The following is a 27775-nucleotide window of genomic DNA, read 5'->3' on the forward strand; positions in this document are numbered from 1 at the left end:
TAGAATTTATTTAGTTCTTTCGTCATTATAAAGTTAGTATATAATAATAATAATAATAATAATAATATATCAATATTTACTATTAATATTATTATGTTTATTATTTTGTATTTGTATCTAACTTTTAATTTTATAAAATGAAAATGATGGAAGTACTAATATTGAAGTTTCCTCTAAATTTTATATTTTGTAATATATCAAAAATTTAAATCTTAAACATGTGAATGTTCCATTAATGAGCAATGTAAATGCTCTATTAATATAGAGAGAGAAATATTGTTAACAATAGTGGGAAAGTTCAGAGTATTTTTGGAATAAAAGAAAATAGTGAAAAAGTGTAAAATATTTTTGAAATAATTAAAGTAATAGAGAGGTGCAAGACCCACTTGGAGAGGTGGAGAGAGCAACACCCAATTTTATATTATCGAATTTGTTTTGGGCGCAAGGCCTGATTATATAACCTAAAAGAAAGAACGATGTTATTCTACTTTCATCAAACCAATATTAGTAATTAATAATTAATAATAAAAAAAATCTTAATGAATATAGTCAATCCGATCAAGAACTAACATAAGCATATTTTATTTTTTTCATATCTTTTTATATAACATTGAACACTTTCAAAGAAATATAGCGTACATGTATTCTGATAAAAATAATTCAGAAAGTAATATATATAATTTTGAAATCCGTAATTTAGGATAGTATTTATTTCATGAGTTTGAGATAAAAATAAATATTCAATTATATGTATAGGAAGAATTATTGTTAACCAAAACAACTAGAACAATGAAATTAGCTCATTCTTTAAACTTCATAATAAAAGTGTTTAATATTTGTCTAGTGTGTGTTATTTTCTGTTTCTTTACATTTATTATTGAAGCTAATGACACATGTTATACTTATCTTAACTCTAATTTTAAAATAAGAAAGTGTTGATGGTTAGTTTTAGAACTAAGTTTTAATATTTTACTATATGCATAGTATATTACGAGTATACAAATATTAATAAATCAATCATTAAGATTATTTATTTTGATTTATAAAATATCACTTCAAAACAGTTGGCATCAGTTTAAGGCATGGATTATATACATTACAAGGAAAAACTATATTTAAGAAAAATTATCAATAATATAAAACTTTTACAATATAAATTTAATAAACCTGTTTAACACAATAATTAAATTACACTGGTTTTAATATGTAAAAAAATAGAGAAGGTTGAGGACACTTAATTGAAAAACATAATAGATGATGACACTTTAATTATTAAAGACAACATATTTAAATGTTGAGATGGTGGAGAGAAACAGGAAAAAGTTTGAGAACACTTTTAATTAGTATTAAAGAGAACATAAACATAATATACAAAAAGATTCAGTTGTATTTTTATATTTTGTATAATTTATTTGAAAAAATGTGTACCAGAAAATGTAGCTACATAATGTATAATTAATTAACCATTAGTAGTAATATGGTAATCATAACTTGCGGGTGAGAGGGGAAATAGAAGTGAAAAAAAGAGTAGAGAGTTAGGATATAGAAATTAGAAGGTAAGAGAGAAGGAGAGGACCACATGCGTGTCCAAAAAGAAGAAGGGTTGGAGCTAGCGTGGATGGAAATGATTGGCGCCACGTATGGATTTGAGAAAAAGATGGAACACGTGTACGAGGGGGACGAGAAGGGGCAATGTGATGAAGGGTGGAGATGGCATACGGTGCCCCTGACGGTGACGGGCAGGCTGTCCTAGTGGTCCCCCAAGCTGAAGTGAACAATTGCTCTTTCTTTCTCTTTTCTCTCTCATTCTCACCGCCTAAAAAACCTTTCTCCTCGAATCCCATTTCAATGGCACTGTCCTCTTCCTCGAAAACCTTCCATTTCCGTCTATTAGCGCTCATTTCTTTCTCTCTCCCTCCCTTCCCCAGTTAACCATCTCTACAATTTACTCCTGCCACAACAAAAGCGCCTCAAACTCGATCTCAATGACACTGATAATTAACTTCAAACTGACCGGGAATCCTTCCAATTCCTCAACAACGAACAAGATGACTATTTTAAGTTTCTCCCGTGAATGTTTGAACAAAATTCATTGCCAGAAGCACTTGTTATTCTTAATTTTAACTTGTTATTTAAATTCAATCAAAATAAGTTAATTTAAATGAAAAACAAAAAAGTTTAAATTTTTCTACCCAGAGATCGTCTTTTCTCTTGGCTATCATGGAAAGAGATTTTTCTCTGTCAGCGTGAGACAAATGAATGGAGGTGGGTAAAGAGGAAAATTTTGAAAAATATTCCCTCTCCCCACTCTACCTCGAAATGCAAACCCATCTCTGACCACTTTTTATGTTCATTGGGCTTCCAGATTTCAGAGGATATAGCATTACTCACCAAAACTAGATCACTCAGCATTCCCTTCTGTACTTTTTGACACGACATCATGGATCCTAGGAAACAACATCTGTTGTCTTCACCTGTACAAAACCTCAACCTAGAAACCTGGTTTTACTAACTAGTGTAAGCTGGTTTCACAGGAGCGCCAACAGTATGCATAATGCAATTCTGCTCAAACACACGCGTCATTCTAAGTTTAAAATTGCAGCAAGAAGGTGCCATTTGCTTAAGGTATAGCCTGTCCATGGTGAGGCAGCTGAACCCCATCGAAGGCATGTCTTCCTCGTGTCATATGTATGTTTTCCCTTTGGCTAAGGCTGATTACATCTAAGGCATGTCTTACTCGTGTCATGTACATCTCTTTCTTTCCTCTGCTGATGCTCTATGCATATCAGCATGACATGCTTATTCGTGTCATGTGCATATATTTCTTTTGCTGATCTTGATCCACAGTTTCTCGCATTGCTTCCTCGTGTCATACCAAGCTAATTAGCCATGACACCTAATAATAATAGTTTTGTCATTTTCATAGCACAACTATTATGAATATGAGGACAATTGCATGGTGTCTGAAGAAATTAGACACATCATATATTTTTGTCTTTTTTCTTATTATTATATGTCTTCACTCTATGTATTTTGAGCATCTCAACAAAATACTTACTGCAAGTTGCAGCTGCAATAAATCTGTCATTTCATTACCTTTGCAGGTGGAGTCTAGAGTCAAGTTTCATGAATGGAATGATATAAGTATATAACTTTATTTTTTTTTTTTTAATGATGTTCGAGTTCTACTTTATCTTTAGATAAAAAGGTAACTTCTCTTTTGAACGTAAGACTAGCAGGAATGAACATTCTATGATTTTGAAATAGATACTGTACTAAAAATTCTTAAACTCAGAATTTTTTAAGGAGGTATATGTACTCATGTGAACAAGTCTGAACTTAATCTATACACAACGTTTTATTATGGATTTCTTTTCTATCAAATTATTTTTCTATTTTCTTTTGATGAAGCTTTCTTCACATGATAGTAATAATGCACTATAGAGTGTTACCTTTGGTCATTTACAAAAAAGATGAAAAGTTTAACCAATTTAAAGTGTATGCATCTTTTTGTTATAAAACAAGTATGCAAATTTATTTTATTAGTAAATAAGAAAAAATAAGATTAGTTTAGTAAAATAAAATTTTATATAAATTGAAAAAAAGAATATAATTGTATGTTTTCTTCTTTCAATTATCATCTTTTATTTTTATTCTCTGTTAAATATTATGTTAAAGTAGAATTAATAACATTATTAATATATAATAATAATAATAATAATAATAATAATAATAATAATAATAAGTTTTCATGAATTGTAATGTTGTAGTTCACTCCTCTGAATAATAATAATTTCCAAACATTAATATGTTGTTTTATTTTATTTTTGTTTTCTGTTAAATGTTGTGATTACATCATGATGTCTTTTTTTTTAAAAGAATTTTGCATTCAATCATTCAGTTTATAAAAATAATTTATAATTAAACCTAAGTAAATTTTATAAGAATGGTTTATTTTTTAATACTTTTAAAGTCCCCTCATAATCACTTAACTATGTGTAAATTTTGTTATTATTGCAAAATAAAAAAGAAAAATAATTAAAAGTGGTACTTGTAATATTTTAAATAACAAATTTATGTAATAATTTAATTAAATATTTATAAGTAAATCATGTTTTTTAGGTTAATTAAAATTTGCTTAATTTTAAATTATAAACTACATTAGAACAATTAGCTAAATGTTATATTTTTATTATACTCTGTTTTTCAAACAACAACTCTTATCAGAATATTAAAAGGTGCTGAGTTGGAATCTCATCTTAACTTAGGATTCTTGTGATTCTGGATGACTCAGTTATAAGAGAACTGAGGATTGAGTGTTTCTCTTGCCTTCTTTTTTTACCTCTAACTCTTTATTCTTAAAAATACTGGGTTTTAAGAATAAACTATTTTTTTCCTCTCATCCTACTGTCCAATCTGAGAGAGCATAACTAATGCGTTCTGCTTTTTTGAACAGGGTTCTATGGTTGGTTCAGGATCCTTGGATGTCGAAGGCATCCTTGGAGTGATCTCGTTGTTCCTACGAGGCAAAGATGATGGATCTGTCCATGAATTCTTTTTCATTTGACAGATTTTGCTCAAAAGGTTGAAGGGAAATAGTGCATCAAAATGTTCATAAGGGTCAACCTGATCTTTTTTCCAGGATGATCCCAAATGAGGAAACCCTAAAAGAGTCACCGACTCCAACTATCGTCCATGTACGATCCATACTAGATCTGACTAACTTCCCTTCCTACCTCCTCTAAGTTTGACAATCTGTCTTTGTCTCAGTAGAATCTTTCAATGACATGTTTTAGTCTCCAACTATCATCCATGTATGATCCATACTAGATCTGACTAACTTCCCTTCCTACCTCCTCTAAGTTTGACAATATGCCTTTGTCTCAGTAGAATCTTTCAATGACATGTTTTGGTCCTCTTCCTAGTTACTTAGAAGCAGTTAAAATGTTCTTTTTGTCATGAATAATATGACCAATTATTATAGGTATAATGGTAGATGCTATGGTAAATCTTTGATTAAATATTTGCAATCTTATAATGTTACTGGCAAAGAAGATTTTTCAGAAGCAATTCTTTGAGTAATTGCAATAGTACACTAAATAATGCTTGGCTCCATCCATAGAAGTTCTTAATATGGAGTAAACAATGATTGATAATTTTGAGAATTTTTTAGAATCTAATGTATGGTTCTTCCTTCCCAAAAAAATGACCTCCTTCCTTATTTTTTCAAAGATCCAACATCATAGAAGTGATTACTGTGAACGAGTTCTACCATATAACTCGATTTCATCTTTAAGGTAAGTTTAAGTTTTTGTCAATTTCTGTAAAACAAATATGTTTTTCTTATACATGTATATTTTCCTTGACTACATGTAATTTCTTTGTTTCCTAAATAAAACTCTATCTCACTGATTCTAAAATCATGTCCTGATCATTGATGGATCATGTTTTTGTTGTGTAGCTATAACAGTCTTAAGTGGCGAAACTGTGTAGAGGAAAAACAGTGATACATGTATTCTATAAGGTAAGAAAAGCTAAATTTCTTTCAATTTTAAAGTCAAATTATTGAATTTAAATACTGTGGTATGAAGATGTAGTTGCATCACTTAATATGAAAGAATTAAGAATTATTGTAAAAAGTATTCTGGTTTGAAATGTGAAGTTGATTAAGGCTTTTAATATTGTGAATTTGTAGATTGTTTTAGTATCAATGTGATTTATAGAATTTTCAATTAAAACATATGATTGAAAGTATACTAGAATTCCGGAAGCAAGTTATTTTTGTGTATACATGAGTAGAGATTGATTAGGAAAATAGGAATGTTACATATTTTCATTCCCACAAAATCAGCTTGTGAAGTGAGATTTACATCCAATTACATGTAAGACTTTCAGCACATCCTCTCACACCGAGGTATATACATCTTGTGTGTGAGACTAAATATTAAGGGATGGTCTGATAGCGGATGGAATAATATACCTAACAAATCTCGCTAGGATAAACTCTAATAATAGCTATCATACCATGTTAAGAAGTGGATTTTAAACTTAACTCAATCTCACAAAAATGATTTTCTCATTAAAATGTCAAAACACCTAACAAAGATCAAAAGAAAAGTACTAGAATTCAAACAAAATAATTATATAATAAAGGAACATTTTTCACAATTGGTTTACAAGTTGTCACACCACAATTGGTTTCCAAAACAATTTGCACATCCCCATACTAGATCAAACTCAGAGCAATTGTTTAAAAAAAATTGGTTTGAGTTTGAAGGTTAAGTTGACGTTTGAACACAAAAATGTTTGGAGTTTATTGGGAAGATACAACATCAATAAAATGAGTCTAACTATATAAAGAATTGACATCACCCTCAATCCAAAACCTTAAGATTATGGGTTTTGCCCAAGTTTCTTCTCTTTTTGTCTAACTCACTTTCTTCTTTTTTATTTGTGAGTTTTGGGGGTATTCCCACTCATAGGTTTGATATCCACATCTATGAATTGAAAGGTCCAAATGATTCACTCTCTAATCTATTATTAGAATCAATATGTTTATTTTCTTATTCCTGCTAAATGGGAAACTTAGATTCACTCTTGGATTCCCAACAATTTATTCCTCAAGAGTGAGTTCCTTTCACATTGGTATACTTCTTCCAAGGAAAACATTCCCAATCATGAATACCATTTTTATATCACCATTCAGAAAGACCTTCGATATAGTAACCATTGTATTCATTAAATCAATCACCAAAACTAATCATAAACTCTGATATCATATTGAATATAATAAAAACTATATAAGAAATTAATCTCCTTTATTTTAAATATATGTATATCATGGCATTGAAATTCATATAGCAATGCAAAAATATCTTTCTATATCAACAAATTAACTATAAAATATAGCCTTATAACATACAATGGTTTTAGACAAATCTCATCTACACCCGTCGGACAAACTCCAAATAATTAATAAAACAAATCTTAATTAAATTTAATAATAGTACCAAACCTTTACCAACAATCACATTACAAGTATCCTCAAAACAATAAGTCATCTTCATAATATTTTCAGTAACGCATATAAGGCCTTCCTATTTACAATACCTTCACCGGTTTGCACTAATATAAATTTTAAAAACAATGAATTAATAATTTGTTAGTAATAAAAAATATATTGATATTAAAAAGAAGAAATATGAGAGAAACTTGGATTTGAAGAAACATTAGGTTTTAATAAAGAGAGGAGTATGGGAAGATGATTTTGGCCGATATTATCAAATGGCAATGAAAGTGAATGGCCCCAAGAGAGGATAGCAGTTTCGAGAAGATTATTCAACCATGATAGAGTTTGGAGACAATGGGTTAACCTTAGAGATGTTGTTAAACTTAGTAACACATTAGAGATGTGTTATTACTCTTGGTAACTAAAAGTCAGGAGCAGGTATCATTAATTTAAATTTATTTTTAAATAAATTAAAATATTACTTTAAAATGTTAATTATTAAATTAATAGTAACTATTTCAACATTATAATAAAATCAATCTATTAATAAATTTATTTTTATTATTTTAAAATATTCTATAAATTTACAATTGAGAAAAAAAATGAAGATTTAATTATTTACAGTAACATTTATTTAAAAACATTACAATATTATTTTTAATATTAGTTATGGTAACATTTATTTTAAAAAATATTAATTTTGAAAAGTTAATTTAAATATTTATATTTTGACCTATCTCATTATCAGAAGAATGTTAAATATTAAAATATAAGAATGTATAATTGAGTTGAAGGAAGAGTGAGTAGTGTGTTTGAGAATTTGAATTAAGCGAGAAAGAAGAGAATTAGAGAGGTGAGAGTCCTATTTGAAGAGGTTAGAATGCCTAAGAAAAGACCACGTGTCCCACATTGAATAAGTAGTAGCTGAGATAATGTGTAAGTGTCAATAGACTTTGACACGCGGTCCCACACGTGTCCAGATACCCTTTCTTAAGTAGATCGTTTTCACTAGACAACTGAAATCGCTACATAAAGCAAAGCTACTCCCCCACTCAACACCTTCCATAAACCACTTTGTAGAGGACATTTAGCTGCTCAACTTCTAATTCCTAAAATTAACATAAATAAAAAAAAACATTAAGATTATAGAACAAATAGAAAATAGAAAATATCATGATGTGAGAATTAAGAAGTACTATATAAATACACTAATAATATCAACTATTATTGAACAAAATATATATAACAAAATTTTGTTTTATTGAACAAAACATGCAAGCTGTTTTTTAATCAAAATAGAATTAATTATATAAAATTTCTTTTAACAAATATATTCAAACAAAAAATTATTTTATAATGACTTTTGATATCGTTTTACTGTTGAAGCAAGAAGAATGCATGGGGAAGTTATATTTTAATCAAAATGGAATTATTACATAAAAATCATTTCAAAAAATAATTTAGTTTATAATTATACCGTTCAGTTTTAAAATGATGTTCAGAGTTGTACAATGTGTAATGCATATTCCATTCCAGTTTTGATAAAGTATGGAATAATCCTTAATAATTTGAATATAATAATCTACGAGTATTTTAAATTAATAATATATTGAAAATAAGAAAATAAATTCATAAATAACTTAGGTAAAATATCTTATATAAAAATCCTTTACTAAGATGTATACAATGCCTTTTCCTGTAGTTTATTCCTAAATGGCATACAACAATAAAATGTAAATATTAATGAAAAATTAATAATGTATTTACATAATATATAGATATGGATAAAATAATCTCAATATGATTAATTATCTCTTCCAACAGAATTAATTATATAAACTTTCTTATAAATTGGTTCATATATAAAGAAAGTCTAATGCATTAGGCTTTTTTTTTGTGTTTGTTAATTTTAAGGTTAAAAAGTTATTTATTTCACTTTTTTTATTTTATTTAAATTATTTGTCATATTATCTTCTATCTTCTCAATTTCAGTTTAAATTATTTTTTCTCCTGCAATTATCTTTTCTCTTTGATAGAAGAACAGAGTAAATAACGAAGGCGCGTGATATGTACACAAGCCACCGTGACTAGCTTTAACAAACAAAGAATCTCGTATTCTATCTATTGTGAAGACACGTGGTGACATCCCCCAGCCGAGCATCCTAGGGAACTGAAAAGTGAAATACAAAACAAAAGAAAAAAAAAATGTATATCTAGGAATGTAGCTACATAATGTATAATTAGTTAACCATTAGTAATAATATGATACAGTAATTATAATTTGCGGGTGGGAGGGGAAGCAGAAGAGAAAAGAGAGTAAAGATTAAGATATAGAAATTGGAAGGTAAGAGAGAAGGAGAGGACCACATGCGTGTCCGAAAAAGAAGAAGGGTTGGAGCTAGCGTGGATGGAAATGATTGGCACCCCTGACGGTGACGGGCAGCTGCCCTAGTGGCCCCAGCTGAAGTGAACAATTGCTCTTTCTCTCTCATTCTCACCGCCTAAAAACCTTTCTCCCCCAATCCCATTTCAATGGCACTGTCCTCTTCCTCGAAAGCCTTCCGTTTCCGTCTATTAGCGCTCATTTCTTTCTCTCTCCCTTCCTTCCCCAGTTTAACCATCTCTACAATTTACTCCTACCACAACAAATTCTCTCTTTCTCTCTGTTGATTTCGCGCCTATAAAAAGCACCTTTCAATGGCTGGGATTTGCTGTAGAGTTGTTGGAAAAGGTGACACTCCTACTCCTCTTGAAACAACATCTCGTCCTTCCACCCGCAGAGCTATGGATATCGTACCCTTGAAGTACATGGCTGACATGGCTGTGCCCGACTCTTCCCGAAAGCGTCCCAAGCTCGATCTCAATGACACTGATAATCAACTTCAAACTGACCGGGAATCCTCCGGAACCAAGGTTATGAAGAAGGATTCCCAATTCCTCAACAACGACCAAGACGACGATGATGACGATGTTTCAGACACTAAATCCCTGACAGACGAGGATGATGACTCTGAAGATGAAGAGTGTCCCAAGTATGGCGTCACCTCTGTCTGCGGCAGGAGGAGAGACATGGAGGACTCTGTTTCCTTGCGCCCTTTCTTCTCGCTTGAAGGCTTCCACTACTTTGCCGTTTTTGACGGTCACGGTTGCTCTCATGTTTGTATTCTCCCTCTGTTCAACTCAGTGCTTGTTAATGGATCTGGTTCTGTATTCTCCACTTCATTTCAATCTTTTCTTTTCACAGGTTGCCACTATGTGCAAGGAGAGGCTCCACGAGATTGTGAACGAAGAGATTCTGGATGGAGATGAGAGTATACAGTGGGGATCAGTGATGCATAACGGTTTTGCTCGCATGGATGAAGAGGTTTTTCGCCGGAGCCAGGGCAACCAGACTTTCAACTGTCGATGCGAGCTCCAGACTCCGCACTGCGACGCAGTTGGATCCACTGCTATCATCGCCATCCTCACTCCCGACAAAATTGTCGTCTCCAACTGCGGCGACTCCCGTGCTGTTCTCTGCCGTGCTGGAGTTGCCATTCCCCTCTCTTCGGACCACAAGGTACCACTCTCTCTCTACTAATTTCCAATTTCCTTTCATTTCATTTCCCAAGAAACAATATAAATAACTTATGTTTAAAGGATAACGGTTTTTTCATCCCTTTCTTCAAAGGATAACCGTTTTTGGACCCGTTTTGTTCAGCCGGACCGTCCCGACGAATTGCTCCGAGTGGAATCCAAGGGAGGGCGTGTGATTTACTGGGACGGTGCAAGAGTGCTGGGTGTGTTGGCCATGTCTCGAGCCATAGGCAAGTGAATAAACAAATGACAGCTTACCTTTTTTTTTTTTTTTATTGTTACTGTTCTCCATCTTAGGTTGAGTTTGTTAAGTTGTAATGGTAGTGTTACTTGTGTTTGTTCAGGAGACTACTACCTGAAGCCTTTCGTGATTTCGGAGCCCGAGGTGACTGTGATGGAGCGAAGTGATGCAGACGAGTGTTTGATACTGGCAAGTGATGGACTGTGGGATGTGGTGTCAAATGAAACTGCTTGTGGGGTGGTGAAGATGTGCCTGAAGTCGCAGAAGCCCCCTACTCCTCCGGGCTCTCCGGGTCATGGTTATGTGACTGCAGATGGCTCCGACCGTGGTTGCTCGGATGCCTCGATTCTGTTGACCAAGTTGGCTTTGGCAAGGCACAGTGCGGATAATGTGAGCGTGGTGGTGCTTGATCTGAGGAAGGATCAGGAACAAACTTCCACTTCCAGCTAATGAATGCAACAAGAATGGATGAACGGAGTGCTTCTTCAAAGCACATAATGGACACTTTCACTGCACTGCACACCCTCTGTTTCCGGATAATCTTCTAGGTCTGCCTTTTGCTTAATAATGTTAATGTTGTTTCTTTCTTTCTTTGTTTCTTTCCAAGTGTAATGTTGTTTTTTAATTCAGAAAAGGAGGAGAAAAAAAATTGTAACTTTCGAAAATGAAACAAAATCATAGGGAAATTTCGTTGTAGGGGATGTAGGGGAAATTCGTGTCGACTGAGGATTATATGAATCCGTCGATACCTTTTCTTTTGTTCATAATCGACTCTATAAATTGAATTTTCCTTTGGTTTACGCAATGTTTATGTCAATTCTATTTTAAGTTTTTCTGGTGAATGTTTGAACAAAATTCATTTCCTAAAGCATTTGTTATTCTTAATCTAACTTGTATCCCATTTTGGTCTCCATTCTTTCACTCTTCATTGAATGTTATATTTCTTCACACGACCACTCACGAAAGCTTCCTATTAAAAAAAAGCCAAAACAATCATTCTCTCATTCAAGAACTGGACTCTTACTTCTTCAACAGAATGTTTAGATGTTGAACAGAGAAGTGCTTTCTCTGATTCCAAATAAAGGATTGAAATCATCCTAACTGGATCTATTAAGCTAAACATATTAATTAAATTCCATCTTTAAATTGTTATATTTGATGAAATTTTAAAATACTGGGAAAGAGATGCACTTTAGTATCATGTAACCAGTTTTTTAAGTACGTGAGTTCATCCAATTATTTTTTTTATTGAAGTGTGCTAACTGAACACAAGAATAATAATAATATGAAGGAAACGAGATAGAACATGGTACTGAGCAAGTCACGACATCATGAAAAACTATCAACTATCAACGTGTGAATTTGTACCAGTTGCGTGATTAGTTCTCGGCAATAATTTGAATAATGCATTAGTCAAAATTTAAAAGTTACGTGCTTCGAATGATTTCCTCTCTTTTTAAGGATTGAGTTCTATCATTATTTAAAATAATATTTAATTTTAAAGAATGTTCTATTTTTCATGTTTCTGTACGATGGTTAGTAATGCGGATCTCTTAATTAATGGAAAATTTACACTATGTTAATTTACACGATGTTTGAATAATCTGAACATATTTTTGGTAGCTATAGCTATAATAAGGACACTGTATAAGAAATTAAACAGAATACAACTCTCTTATTAATTATTAGAAATTATATAAAAGCACATTGAAAAATCAATTCTATATTTCTATTAATAAAAAATCTCTTTCAATTTTTTTATCTAGATTCTCTGCCTCTTCCACTAGTATTCTATTCTTGTAAATGAAGATATTCTTTCATCTTTTATTATGAAAATACATATAATGGGAATTCAAAGTGGAATATTTTGTGAATGTATCTTAATTCCGATTAACTTACATCAACGTATTCAAATATTTTTTTAATATCCAACCTTGAAAGCACATTGTTAATATCCTTGTCTTTCTTAGAGTAATTACTTATTTTTAACATTTACCCTTGAAACAGCATTGTAAGTATCTTTCTCTTTATTTGAGTAATTAAGCTAAGTTAATATGATGTTTACAAATGGATAATGATTTTATTAGTTTTTTAGGTAATATTCACATGTGTCTTTATGAAATTCCTACCTTTTTTTTAACTTGAAAAATAATATAAGAATGTGGATGAATTGCATTTTTCACCAAGAAATTAGTCTAAAACTATACTTCTTTAAAAGATAAATTTCTTTTTCATTGGATGAACAACAGAGAGCAAAGTAAAAAATTATTATTGTATTAGTTTGTCTGTGAGCATTTTTTAAAACAACTAATTTTTTAAGCTTTTACAATTGAAAAGAGTACAAATGAAAGGGTCTAAGATAAATCTAAAAATTTAACTCAAGCTTTTTAGTTAGCAATTCAAAGATAAAATGAAATAATTTTAAGCAAAGTTTAATTTATCAAAAGGATTTGTATTTTTTTTTTTCTTATTTGTGATAGTTTATACAACATTTTTAAAAGGAAGTTTTTGCGATAAGTTGAAAGTGTTTTTTGATGGTGCCATTTAAGATTATATTGAGGATAAATAAAACCATCACTTAATGTATTTTGTTAATTATCTTCTATGATAATATATGAGTTTATTTATCTTGATGCATTATCTCTAATTTTGCAGAATAAGTGGATAAATGAATTATAGCGATAGTACGATTCTTATTAACTAATATTAACACATGTCATGATTTTGATCATATATAACAAATAAGGCTAAGTTTTGATAGTTTAGTTATATCTTTTATAATTTCTAAATAAGGAAAAGTTTCTATACTTGAAGAAAAGCAAGACAAATCTTCACAAAGATCATATGAATCTTTATTAAAAGAAAAATTGTTTAGATTATATATAACGATTAGACAATTAGAAAATGTTAACAACAAAGAAATATATATTGAACAAAAAGAAGCAAATTTAATTTATTGGACTTTTTACTCACTCAACTCATGTATTTACATTAATTTTAATAAATAGACCAACTCATTGTAAGATGCATTCAATTTGTTGTTAATTTTAGGAAAGGATGTTAGTGAAAAAGTTGTCTCTTTTGTATATGAAGTTGAATGAAACAAATAAATTGTATAAACTAAAAATGTATTAATTTATGATAAAACATTGACACACCGATCAAAGATATGTATGCAACTTTACCACTTTTATCCAATTTATATCTAGAAACCTTTTCATGTAAAGAAAAAAGAGATGAATGAGTCAAGTTATTATAAGTAACTCTACTTGAATTAAAATGTTTTCTATACTTTTATAATAGGGGTATAAACCCAATCTTAGTGCGATATATTTAAAATGTCTAACAAGATGACAAAAAGAGTATTTTTTATTTATAAAATCTTCATTATTTAAAGCTCTTTTTCCTCTATCAAGACATTAATAATTTTTGTTTTCTCAAGTAACATATGTCCTTGTAAACAATCAAATAACTTTTTTATTATGACAAAAGTGATAGTTAAAATATTTGAAAAAAAAATCATATGTGGCATTATTAAAAAAAAGATATTTTCTTTATACCTTAGGAGAATATAAAAAGGTTAACTAAAAATAATTTTGTGTATTCATTACAAAACATAAGTCATAATGAGAATACTTATAGTCAATTATTGATTAATGAAACTCTTTATAATATGTAAAGGAATATTGAATATAATCCATTATAAACATTACTTTTTTGCACATATATTAATTTTTAGTTATTGTTGAATACATACTCAAAGTATGTGTTCAAATGATCATCGTTAGATAATTTTATTGTCATTGTCTAAACATTTTTTAAACCCTATTCATCCTCGTTTTAGGAAAAATCTTTAACCCTTTTTATATTTATTTTTATCATCTAATTCATTGATTGGATTAAAAAAATATTTGATTAAATTACAATATTGTCATTTCTCTCTTTTATATAATATTTAAAGTTTAAATAAAAAGAAAGATGCAAGTGAAATCGTATTATTTACTCTGAAGCTTTTTCAAAGTCGATCCACAAAAAAGAAGAAGAAGATAATTCTATAGATATTCTTATTAGTTTTTATTATAAATAAAAAAGATGAAAATGCTATTGATGTGTTATGACTGATGTATTATGAAATGTTATTATGATTAGGATGATGAAGAAGGTGCGTAGGGTAGCAATAACTTGCAGACGACACAAGAGTCACATATCAAATTCGACAATAGATGTAATTTGATGACAGTGCCCTTTATTTGGGACCCAAATTGTCGACTCAAGAGTGGATAAAATGCTGTTCCTCTACATACTTATATATTCCTGTAGTTCTTTTCCGTACACCCTTTATGCAATAAAAGAGACAGATCAATAAATGTTTCAAAACAACATGTTTTCATTAATTCTTAATCATTTCCTTGTTTTTATAAATACTGTGACATTATTTCTTCTAACCCGAAATTCAATACATATAATAATTGATGGATGGATAATCTCAAGACCGAATTTACGTATTATTCAGGTGTGTTTACTTGGGTAATTAGGAAGAATGATTGAGTAAATTTAAAGGGATATGAGGGTAATTTTTATTGTTGTTTACTTGAGTGAATTTGAAGGTTAACGAGAGTGGATTTTAAAGTAAAGTTTGTGAGAATTGATGTAAGATTTAATTTATATGACAGACTAAAAAAATTTACTTCAAAATTCATTTTTGTTTACCTCCAAATTCACTCAAATAAATAACAGCAAAAATTATCATCAAATCTCCTCAAATCCACTCAATCTCTCTCAATCACTTCAATTGAACACACCCTCAGATATTAAATTATACGTAGATAAAATTTAAAGAAATTGATCACATGCATTATTGTGATTGAGAAGAAAAGGAGATTTTATACAGTTGTTTTATATTTGAATAATAGTGTAATGATGATGATGTTGTAGTCATTGGAAGTAGTTTTCTATTAAAAGGAAAGACGATTCTTAAACAGAATGAAAAGAAAAAGATATTTGGTTTGGGTTGTTGGTATATTATTGCAGCATTTTTCATGGAAATTCCATAAATAAATAAACATGTGGGCTCCCATAGATAGTTAATGAAAGATGAACACGTAGCATTTGATCCCTCTTTTGTGTCAACATCTCTTAGCTGGAGGAGATTTGGTTGGATTTGATGCTGATTGCTTGGAATCAGTTTTCTTCATCGCTCATTATTTCTGGAAAAACCATTCAATTGCTTCTTAAACCAATCATATATATGCTCATTAGTCTTTTTTATTATTAAAAACTATTAGTTTACCTAATTTGGAAATTAGCCTAAGTTTCATGACACTCTCTTGATATGGTCAAGGCTATTGGGGTTTGGTAATGCTTGGTAATTACGTACATTTTTGACAAATTATCATATAGTAATGATGAGAGTGTTAACTACTAATTGGGAAATATTGTACTTTTGTAGGATGAAAATGTTTGAACTACTAATGTGAGTTGGTCTTAGTAGGTTGTCAAAATATTCGAGAACTTACATCACAACACACCCACCTTTCAAAATATTTATTGACTGTGTTATATGGAATAGGAAAAACTTCTTTTAACAATATTTTATTAACAATTTTTTGACAACGTATACGTGATAGTTTGTGATTGGTCTGTTTTAAATATTTTTTAAACAAATTTAAATAGATCAGTAAAATGATGACACTTGTCCGATTGTCAAAAAAGTTGTCAAAAAGTGTTGTTAAAATATCATTGTTCTATCGAATATTTATTTAATTTTTCATACAACATTCTGTCATATTATATTATATTGTATGCCTTTTGCAACCTCTGTTAATGTTCAAATACCATTTCTCCTTAGAATCTTGAATTACATTTCAGAGCTTCTAGATTCTGCAAATCTATGTTTATTGTTTTTCTAGTGACTGAAGAATCTAAGACCGTGTCCTGTCTTAGAACACAAATAATCATAGTCATCGTGGAAATTTTAGTTCTGTCTCTTAATATAATGTCTTTGGGTGAGATCCTTGAGAGGATAAGGTAGAAGTGATAAGATGTAACCTACAATAATGCTATCCTATCTGAACTTTGGCATATAATAATCAAATGTAATGTTTTATAATTTTCTTCAGCAGTTTACCACAACAATATGTCCCAATCAACCTACGAAATTTTAAAAAAATAAATAAAATAGTAACATTATTTTGTGCGTGTGGGAAATTAACGAGAATCTGATACTGTGAAATATTTTAAAGAAAATGCAGCGTCCACATGTTGGCACCAGAAGAAAAATGTATTGATTGGAAGTCAAGATTCAAAAGAAATAAATTTTGCAGAATCATGGATAAGTTTTTATTCCCTTAAGCATGGTGCCAAAAGTTCAATCACTGATATGAAATTTTGCTGAGCTCATATATATATATATATATTCTGAGGTTGACCATGAATAATGCTCTACTTTTGAGATTTTCTGAATATAATATCATCCACAGAGAATAATGTCATCATAAGTCATAAACATTACGCATGTGGAGGTTGGAATAACACTCAAATTAATAAATACGAAACGTGAGAGACGACCCATATTTGGTTACAAAGTATGTGAAGTATCACATTCTCTTAGGATGTATCATCAGACACCATTTTTATCTTCCCTTGTCCTTAGATCAATCTCTTCATTGTCAAATTTTTTGTGGTTATTTGATTCTATCACATGTTTATTTTGATAGTTGTTACAGATTATATATATATATATATATATCCTATGTAAAATTGGAACAAAACTAACTTTGAAAGTTAATAATAGAGAAATTGAGTTAAATTTAAAATTTAATTTTCAAAAATAAAATACAAATATAGAAACTTTCTCATTTTCAAAGATTCAATTTTAGTTGTTTACACTCACAGCAAAATGTATGAAGATATTTAATTTTTTCAGGTTTATTAATGTTATCTATGTATACAAAAATAGGATTAGTTAAAACAGGTGATAATTCTATAGTAAATTCTTTATAAATTTTAATTTATATTTGCAATGGTTATGTATTTTTATTTTTATTTTACAAATCAGAAGCAATCCTATTTGATAAGTTAGTCATTGTTATAGTTAATAAAACCCTATTTCTTATATTTTATGTAACAATATATCTAAAACTTGAACGAGAATTTATCCATGGACATTATTAATGTATGTACATTAATCTAGCAATGGAAGTTTGGTCTATTTCAAAAGGGTGCATGTTAAAATACAATGAAATGATAAAGTATTAACTTTAAATAAAATGATTAAATTGATAAATTTAATAAAAGATTTTGAAAGCGAATGTTTGTGACAGGAGAGCTGCAGCCTTCAATGAAGTCGTGGGCACAGATATTGAAGAAAGCCTCCAAGCATAAGAGAAAATAGCCCCAAAAAAAAAAATTGGGCTTGAAGTAAATTTCAAAGGGTGCAGTTACAATTTAGTAATCATGGAGTGCAGGAAGAAAAACCTTATATATTCTAGAAAGTCCATTAAAATATTGAGAGTTGTGCAGGAAGAAATAGCCCATGCATTCTAGAAATTAAAAAAAGCCACATCCTTTGTTATCTAAGGAAAAATAGGGATTGATATATTGTGTTATTGCTATTGTGGAGACTGACTACCCATCCAGTCCAAAGTGTGGTATGTAGTTTTATGCTCACTACAATGGTAAATAAAAATGCTAACATCTATTTTATTATCGATTGAAATTTATTATAAACTGAAAGATTATGAGAGATCCTAGTCACGTAGGATTTCAAAATATATAATTTTCAATAAATGTTAATCCATAACAAATAAAAAAGTGTATTGAATATTGAGTTACCATTCTTAAGATAAAACCTGATACATTTTGCAACACCACTTTTATTTGATTAATCCATAATCAATTTCACATATGTGGCAAAAACAAAGTGTAGCACGACATTGCTAGGCCTCTTTCTGTGTTTAATCTTTGTCGTTCACATACAATGCTAATGTAATGCAACATGGTAAACTAGCAAAACAGTTCATGGTTCATATGTAAAGTTGTGCTTTACAACAAGTACATAAGAGGTGTATAAATGTCAATATGATGCCCACCAAAACTTCATGTAACAATATCTACACGTTTAATTTTGATCCCCATGGGCGCAAAAAAACCGTAACCCTATTCTTCCAAACACTTGTATAAACAAGTACACCGAGACAATAGTCAAAACCTGTTCAAAGCTGAACATTTGAATGATATGTAAAGATCCACTTTAACTCTTTGGCCTCCACATCTGCTGGCCTTTATTCACCGGTACATGTCCATTTGAAGATGCACTGTTGAAGTTGGTTTCTCTGGGCTTCTTAGTTTCTCTAGGGTTCTGTATATGCCCATTTGAAGATGAACTGCTGATACTTATTCCTCTAGGCATCTGTATATGCCCATTTGAAGGTGGAATGTTGAAGCTTGTTACTCTAGGCATTTGCATATGCCCATAAGAAGATGGGATGTTGAAGCTTGTTCCTCTAGGCATCTGAATATACCCATTTGAAGATGGAATGCTAAAGTTTGTTCCTCTAGGCATCTGCATATGTCCATTTGAAGATGGAATGCTAAAGTTTGTTCCTCTGGGCATCTGCATATGTCCATTTGAAGCTGAACTCTTGGAGCTTGTTCCTGGACTGGCATATTGAAAATGTTGTAACTGCGGTGGAGGGCGCATAACTCTCTGTACTTTTGGCTGAGTTGGGTGAAAGTAACTTCCGTTGTAATTTTGAATACCTGTGATAGATTTTACTACATGTGGTGGCGCTAACATGGTCAAAAGTGAATTCAGATTATGATTGTTCGAGGAAAAAAAGGAGTACGATTTTGAAAAGGCCTCGCTTATCTTCTTCAGTTGTCCTGCACTGACAGATCTCGCAGTATTTTGCGGCTGCTCAAAGGGATCCTCAACCTAATCAATCAAAATTCAGATACAAATATCAGTAACACAGCAAAAGAAAATATGCATCGTAGAATCTAGTATTTGCCACCACAGCATTGTCATGGGAATAAACAAACACAGGCTATCCCCAAAATGAAACCATGATGTCTCCAAAAAGTAGAAATGAACATATGCGGAGAATTACAAATATAGCGTAAGTCTTGGGTAACCAAATCGTGTTGTTCTCTATCTGCTCCCATTGTCCAGTGTACGGGCAAATTCCCAAATTTGACGCCCATGAATCCATCTGAGCATACTGCAGGAATATACAACATGGTGTAATAATTATTTTATGTAAATAATGCTAGAGGGCAGTGCTAGATTGAGAAAATTCACTGCCAGAGAGCCTCAACAACAGACGCTACAAAATCTCATGTTATCATTAAAAATACATGATATGTATCAGTACAACATTCTCGCTGGTATTATTAGGGGAGAAGAGGGTACAACTTTAAAAGAGAAATTGCAATTGGACAACAACAAATTATATAACTAAGAGAGAGAATTGTGAAATATAATAAATATGTCAGAAAGAAATAAACAAAAAGCGTTGTGTAAAATGTTGCACCACAGCTTAAAAGTGTATGATCAAGGGCACAGAAAAATAACAGATATTCAACACAGCATACAGACATCTTTTACCAATGCAAAAAAGTAAAAAATCAACTAAAGAAAGATTTACCTTTCCTAAGAATTCAACAAAAAGATCACGCACGGACTTTTTATTAATTGACCTTCCCTTGTTTGATATGTGCTGGTTTATACTAGCATTACATGTTTCGGTGATACGGTTCTCAGCATCAGCTCTAACCCCTGCATAAATTACAAGAAGGTAAAGATTACACAACTCTTGTATACAAGTTAACTGACAATTCTAATTCCAGTGTATAATATACAAGTAAATTGACAATTCTAGACACACGAAGCATTTTCAACACTCCAAACTCAAATTCAAAAAAAAAAGCAAAAGGTTGCTGTATGGAATCATGCTGAATGAGTTTTTGGTACTTATTATAGGTTGAGAAAAAAAAATAGTTTTTAAACAACCTGAACCGAACTATTTCAATAAGTTCAGTTATTGATCTACACGTGTAAGTTATTTGAAAAACCTAGTTCTCAACTGAATTGATTATTCAGCTTTAAACCGGTTCTGAACCAAACAGGTTTTAGAACCAGTTTTAAAAACTGAACTAGTTTTCTCTTCTAATGGATGATCAAGGAAGAGCTAGTCTATAATCAGTAACTGCAGAAGAGATAACATGTCTGCAAAGGCCTAAAGTTGAATGCTTTCGCTGCTAGGATAACTATACAAGGTTTCAATGTTTATTTATGTTAAATATAGTGAAAATTAAATATTAAAATTAATCCCTTGTGTTAAATATACAGAGAGGATTCTCTATTTATAATAGAAAAAATATGGGCTAAAGCCCAAATACAAATGAATATGTAAGAATAAAATAAAATAAAAACAATGTTTCCCTAATAAACATATAGGGACTATATTTCTCTAATTAACATAAACACAATATAAACTAAATATAATATCTCTAACAATCTGAAAATTAAAAACTTACACCCAGAAAATGGTAGTTATCCCTATAAAAGTTAAACCCAATCTGCTAAGCCACAAGGAGGCCTGTTTTTATAATCCACGGTAGTTTTGGAAACAAGGCAGTACCAGGCCGTAGGAGCACCTTAAATTGACATTTTTATTTAGTATACAATATTGTAGTCAAAGTTAAACTCCTGATTTAAAGGACAAACAGCTACACTTAGTCATTTAGCTAGCTTATATATTTAGTTAAATTTAGTTCTATGATTAAATGAGATCATATTTATTGCACATGAATAAAGTTTTTTTTTTTTAAATTCACACAAAAAAATCAAAATAACCCCTTCTGTAACAGAGTTGCAAATTTACTGATAATAAATGACGAAAAGATAAACATGAGTCTAAAGTCAACACTCCTAGACAGCTTTAAAATTAGCCCAATAAAAACAAAAAGGCTATATCAATGTGACAATAAGCACCACCTATACAGCTTAAAAATACTTGGCCAGTAAATAGTACTGTGAGCATAGATGGGTGATTCTTCCGTAGATGGGGAAACTTAGCATAAAAATGGGTAACTATTTTGTGGGGATAAGCAAAATATACAGTATCTGAGAAAAAAATGGTTCGTTTTCAGTAGTATTAATTCTGTTTAAAATTAACAGTAGGGATAAATTTGGACTGGTTTCAAAAAAACAGTTCAGTAAATTTTTTTATAAGTGATTTTGTTTTAAACCAATTCAGTTTCAAAATGGTTCAGTTCCAACTGGTTACTTTAAGCACCCCTAACGTATACCTCAAGCTGTATAGACAAAGTAGCACTGCCATGAGGGAGAGCAAAAGGAAAGGATAACCAAAGAGGGTCCCCCTTCCCCTCCTCGACCCCAACCCCACCCCCCTCACCATTCTCAAATCCCTAAAAGATTAAATAGGATAGAACAAAAAGAAACAGAAAAAACTGCATGAGCTTGTAGCCCACCAATCTGACATCAGAATCAAATGTTTGTCGACCCCAAACACAGCTACTCACTATCATTTTAGTAAATATCATCCAAAGGGCCCTGAAACTAAAATCAACCCCATCAAACTATGATATTGATCACGACTTTCAAAAAGAGGATTTATTCTTCAAATACATGAAACGTAAAAAAGAAACCTACACAAGGAAAGTGTAAAGCAATGTGGGGAGTAAAAGAAGTATCATGAACGTTTAGAAGTCTTGCCATTGAAATGACAGGTAGGAATTTATAGAATTCTCGACATTGAAGCATGCACCGAATCTGAACATAAAAGAGAGTGAATAGTATAGCTTTCTATTAATACGTTTAGCTTCTACATAGCTCACCTCAATATCTCAATTTCTAGAATAGTGACATTTCATTTCATGCTCAAAACGAAAGATAAAATGTACCTTTAAGATCATCAACCATGTTGCCAGGGTATATATATTTGAGTGGTGGTAAGATTGCAGGAACACATGTCTGAAAAAGAAGGCAAATGTTAGATCCATCAGATCTACAATTGCAAACCTTACTTTCACTGCTTTTCCTCCTTCCAAATGTGTATAAGAAATTATGGAAAAAAGTATCATTTCCAATAGAAAACTTTGCTAACAGTGAATAAAGTGAAATTAGCGTGGCCCATCTGTAATTATTATTAAAGCAGGAAAAAGAAACGTCAAACATTTTGTCAAACCAAATAAGCCCAGGCTAATGTCAAATGTTCAAACTGAAATCAGCACCTTGTAAATATTTGGCTTTATTACTTATTTTGGTTCCATTATTTACTTCTTTTGTTCAATTTGGTACCTCTAATAATAAAAGGTTTAATGAAGTCCCCAAAATTTTAAAATATGAAAAAATATAACCCTTTCAAGGTTCAATCAGTTCCTTACTTTTTTAAAAACTCAACAATGTGACTCTTTCATTGGTTGTAATGGATGTCGTTAGTTTTATATATTGTCACTAAGCATTGCTTATATATATTGTATAGTGCATAAATTAAAATTGTTAGCATTTGTTTGTTTACGATTTTATTGCTAATTGGATGGAGTTGATTATAACTTTTATTAATAGTGAGACCAAACGGAATAAAATAAATAATGGAAAAAAGAGGAAATTGAGCCTAATATTTTCCATAAGATATATACCAGAGGCACAGTTAAATTTTGAGGTCATAGTTCAGGTGGAAAGATGAAAAACAACAAATGGGCGACATTCCAGCAAACACCACCAAAATAAATAACAGATGAGATGACATATAAGCAGAACTAATAAAATATTTCCTGGAATAATTAGCAACATCCCTTCATCCCACCTCCAAAAAAAAAGGAAAAAATAACACAACATAAAAGAATTATATAAAAGAAGAAAAACCTGAAAATGAAATATAACAAGTAAACTTAGGGAATAGGAGTTGAAAGTTCCAGCTTTAGAGTTATTGATTTTGTGTGCTTTGGCCCATTCCTTGACCTACACAAACCAGAAAGAATTAAACAAACACAAGCAATTCCAAAGCACAGCAACCTTTCTCTAGACTCAAGAATGTACCAGTAAAACCATATCATGAAAGCGGCCATCTATCTTGTTCATCCAAAGCAAAATCTTGGATTTCATTTGGCCTGGCAGGTTATTAATTGAAATATCACAAGATACACCCTGACGGTAGCTTCTAAATTTTAAAATGGGAACTCGTGCATTGGGGATGAACTGCAAGTTGCTCCCTCCACCTGTAAATTTATGTTATTACAGAATGTACATATTAAACATACTCACAAATTTCTTAATTTTGAAAGTAAAAGGAAAGCTATGACAAGTTTAATAAGCACAACTAATTGAACTCCTAATTGATTGGTTCAACAAGAAATTACATGGTTTTACAGCATATGTGAAATTATCATGCTACCTGGCATGATTCAATCTTACATTTAAAATGGATAATATAGAACAACTCAATCATATAAGAGCATTCATCCTGCTTTTCTCCAGTCACTGAAGCATAACTTTGTACGGACTTAAAGCAAGTCAACAGAAAAGGCAGAGCCATTATACCAATCCAGTCAAAATTTTGAACAGAAATCATCTCCTCGTATCATAATCTTTAACAGGAGCCATGTAAACACATTACCCTACCCGTTTCAATTGTATTCTAAAGTTTCTTGTAAATAACAATTCCAGGTAGCATCATGATATTTGTACCATGTACAAGCCACTAATGAATGCTCCCGAAAATAAACAAATAATACATTTACAGTAACCTAGCAGATACATGTCTTAGTTGTATTAGTAAATTTAGGAGAGTACACATATTAATTCTCATATGATGAATATACAGTGGTCTGTACTCATCACAACAATTTCTGGTATCTTATTGCTTATTGCATCTCACTTCAATGGGAGAAAAAAAAAACTAAGCTATGCATTCTATTGCTCTAACTATGTGAAGATAAAGAGACAAAATTTGACAAATTGACCCAGAAATGAATCTGCCACATCATAAAAAATATACACACATTTTTATACTAACTTATAAGTGACAAGCTTCAAAGTATAAGAACTTTACCTTTCATTCTCAAAGCTTTTAAAACTTCCCCCAATAAAGTTTGTTTTTGTTTTTTCCCAGCAGATGAAATATGCAAACCATTTGATAGCTCAATTGAAATATCCAAGTCACCCCATCGGGTGAAGAGATTAGATACAAATGACCCAAATGGCTCAACAGTTGCTCCTGTTCCAAAAGTGAAGTACAAATTTAAATACATAGATTTCAAAGACAGAATGAATTAAAAAAATATATCATAGTATGTCACTTGACCCCATCCGGGATACTCAAGGTGAAAAACAAAAAATAAATGATGCAAAAGTTATGTGTAAAGGATAATTAAATTCATCTCATTTTATTGGAGAAACATTCCTGCTCATTGAAAGCTTGCCCATAAATTGGCATCTTTTACTTTTCCCCTCTTTGAATGAGGATGAAAAAACCATTTTAGCACAACCATGTAACTCTAATAGCGATAGAACTGTAAGATAGATTGAAACATGACTAAATATAGTACTATAACATAAAAGTAACAGCAAACATGGATGATGTGTTTGAAGAGCAAGGCAAATCATTAAGAACAGAAAATTTGTTTCATTTTACCATTAATAAACGGAAAGATTAATGACACAAGCCATTTAAATTTGAAAAACTTTTCTCTATGAGATTTGGTGCTATACGTTTTGGCACAATAATCAAGAAAGATATGGAATTAAATATTGGTTAAGGGCATTTAAGAAAAAACCAAACTTGTGGATGGGGTACCTTACATATACAAAACGAAAAATAGAGATTTCAAAAAATTGGGACGCCAGTGACCTTCCCTACAACATACTGGTGTAGGTCCACCCAGTTTCTGGTTTGTAGCAGAAATATACAGAATATATTCTTAAATCACAAGTGTAAAACACAAACAGAATATATGTATAGGAAGAATTATTGCCAACCAAAACAACTAGAACAATGAAATCAGTCCCTTATTGGAGCTTCATCCACCATATACAGAAGTCATGCCTTTAGATGGTCATGCAACATTACAATAAGTGATATCCACTTTAAGCTGGCACACACGTTCACTTGTATAAATTGTAATTTAGTGAAGAAGAATCCTTATTAACACAAGTGATAAAAGGTGGATGGGGTTGAGAACAGAAACAAAACTTCCAGAAAGTTCACCTCTCAAGCTTTCCACAGATTCAACAATGCTTCTTATGTCGTTAATAATTGCAAATCGTATGTTCCAATCTTCTTGTAATGGTGTGACCACCCGAAGTATATCATTTAAAGCAATATCCAACACATTATGTGTAGTCATTCTTGCCCCGAAAAAGATCAGAGTGCAGTCGATAATGAGACAGTCTGCAATAATGGTTTGCAACACCAAATGGAAAAATATGAAGGCAAGAGGATCACAATCTACGAGGATTTCAAAAGCCTTGGAGAAGTATCCCTGACCAGATATAATTGTTATAAAGTTAGAGATTGAATCATGTGATCTAACTCAATTATACATAGACACAAGTCCTATAACAAGTATATATGTAAAGTGATAACTTAAGAAGTTTAGATACAATATAGATATGGGATTATGTAAATTTTTATTAAAAAATGTCAAGATGGGACACAACTAAGATGCATTAACATGAACCAACTTTGCACAGCTTGAAAACTAACAGAGTAAAGAACCAATAGCAAATTGGAGAACACTGACCCAGCAAATGAAAGAAGAGCTAGAACCACCAGCAACTCTAGCTAATGCAGGTGGCTTCTCAATGCACATTTTTCACAGATTTGGAGGAAGGGCGGTTGATTGGGGGTGTCTATGTGGATGGTTAGGGTGTAAGGGAGAATTTAAAAGAAGATATATTAAGTATAGGACTCATTAGTATGTCCTAGCATTAGCAGTGACCACGGATAACTTTTGCAGCATGATTTGGAAGCATCTATTTGAGTTTGTATTTATTTGAAATGGATATATGTTGTGCCATTTAAAAAAAAAAATCATATATGTATTAAGAGAAGATATGAGATGATACCAATACCAAATATATGTTGGACAACAATGGTGTAGAATTTCTAGAGTATCATAAAATGCAAATATGGTAACATAGCAAGCTATCAACTTAAACAGGCTGATTATTAGACAGATAATTTAAATAATAAACTTCCGGTAATTGATAAAGGCTGATTACTAGTCGAAAGTAAATGTTTTTATCTTAGTTGATGGTTCATAAATTTCCTTAAGACCAACTCTTGTTGGTTTCCCCTCACAATGCTAACACCTGAAGTTGCCCAACAATAGGAAAATCAAGAAAAACACAATTGAAATTCATATGTCGATTTGGTCTTGTTTAGTGCCCTAGCACAAGCATCAAAGATAATTAACATCTCAGTAATACGCTAATCACCTTTGACTTATCCAATACGACGTCACAGAATCATAATCTAACTCAAATCCATACCAAGCAAAAAAGTAATAACAGAAATCTCACAGAATTCATTCACGTCTATCCATTACACACAATTCAAGTACCCAAATTCATGACCCAATAGAAAGCAACAATGGTAGAAGCAATCAAGACGACTGAAGAGAGGAACAAAACAAAACAACCATGAATGTATAAAAAGATAAAGAAGAAATAAAAATGCACAATAAAGAAAAGGTTCAGATTTCAGGAAACTGTACAAGAGAAATGAAGGGTGATTGGTGAAACTTACCTTGGCATTGTTTATATGTGTGAGAAAGGAGGAAACTTGAGAGTGAGTTGAAGTAGCAGTGAGCAAACTTAAGAAGAGGGGTTTTCCACTTTGAAAAAATTCAACTTTTTTAAGAAGCAGAACTTTTCTAAGATAGGAACCTTTTCTTTGAGATAATTATTGTTCCCAAATTAT

General features: G+C 31.2%; 2 protein-coding genes and 1 long non-coding RNA gene across 6 annotated transcripts; 2 read left to right on the forward strand and 1 right to left on the reverse strand.

Annotated features, from left to right (window-relative positions):
* The first annotated feature begins 4254 nt into the window (after window positions 1-4254).
* On the forward strand, window positions 4255-7523 carry LOC111241417. Its single transcript, XR_002667397.1, has 3 exons — window positions 4255-4697; window positions 5233-5297; window positions 5462-7523. It is a non-coding gene; the product is annotated as an uncharacterized LOC111241417 (long non-coding RNA).
* Window positions 7524-9321: 1798 nt separating this feature from the next.
* Window positions 9322-11631, forward strand: LOC106757826 (protein phosphatase 2C 37). Of its 2 annotated transcripts, none has more exons than XM_014640643.2 (4): window positions 9322-10165; window positions 10254-10568; window positions 10710-10815; window positions 10930-11631. In XM_014640643.2, the coding sequence occupies exons 1-4, from the start codon at window positions 9707-9709 to the stop codon at window positions 11274-11276; spliced, it is 1227 nt and encodes a 408-aa protein (XP_014496129.1). In that variant the 5' UTR covers window positions 9322-9706; the 3' UTR covers window positions 11277-11631. The 2 variants fall into 2 exon arrangements, with proteins under 2 accessions (XP_014496129.1, XP_014496128.1); XM_014640642.2 differs by having other exon boundaries at window positions 9324-10165; window positions 10680-10815.
* A 7185-nt stretch (window positions 11632-18816) lies between these two features.
* Window positions 18817-27728, reverse strand: LOC106756804 (protein HESO1). Of its 3 annotated transcripts, none has more exons than XM_014639395.2 (9): window positions 27602-27728; window positions 26060-26333; window positions 24905-25069; window positions 23893-24071; window positions 23719-23814; window positions 22755-22824; window positions 20474-20604; window positions 19937-20047; window positions 18817-19761 (listed from the first exon to the last, which is right to left on the reverse strand). In XM_014639395.2, the coding sequence occupies exons 2-9, from the start codon at window positions 26196-26198 to the stop codon at window positions 19078-19080; spliced, it is 1575 nt and encodes a 524-aa protein (XP_014494881.1). In that variant the 5' UTR covers window positions 26199-26333; window positions 27602-27728; the 3' UTR covers window positions 18817-19077. The 3 variants fall into 3 exon arrangements, with proteins under 3 accessions (XP_014494881.1, XP_022635131.1, XP_014494880.1); XM_022779410.1 differs by lacking the exon at window positions 27602-27728 and adding an exon at window positions 27417-27585; XM_014639394.2 differs by lacking the exon at window positions 27602-27728 and adding an exon at window positions 26595-27410.
* Between the last annotated feature and the right edge of the window lie 47 nt (window positions 27729-27775).

The sequence above is a fragment of the Vigna radiata genome, chromosome 3 (assembly GCF_000741045.1).
Source record: "Vigna radiata var. radiata cultivar VC1973A chromosome 3, Vradiata_ver6, whole genome shotgun sequence".
Taxonomy (NCBI): domain Eukaryota; kingdom Viridiplantae; phylum Streptophyta; class Magnoliopsida; order Fabales; family Fabaceae; genus Vigna; species Vigna radiata.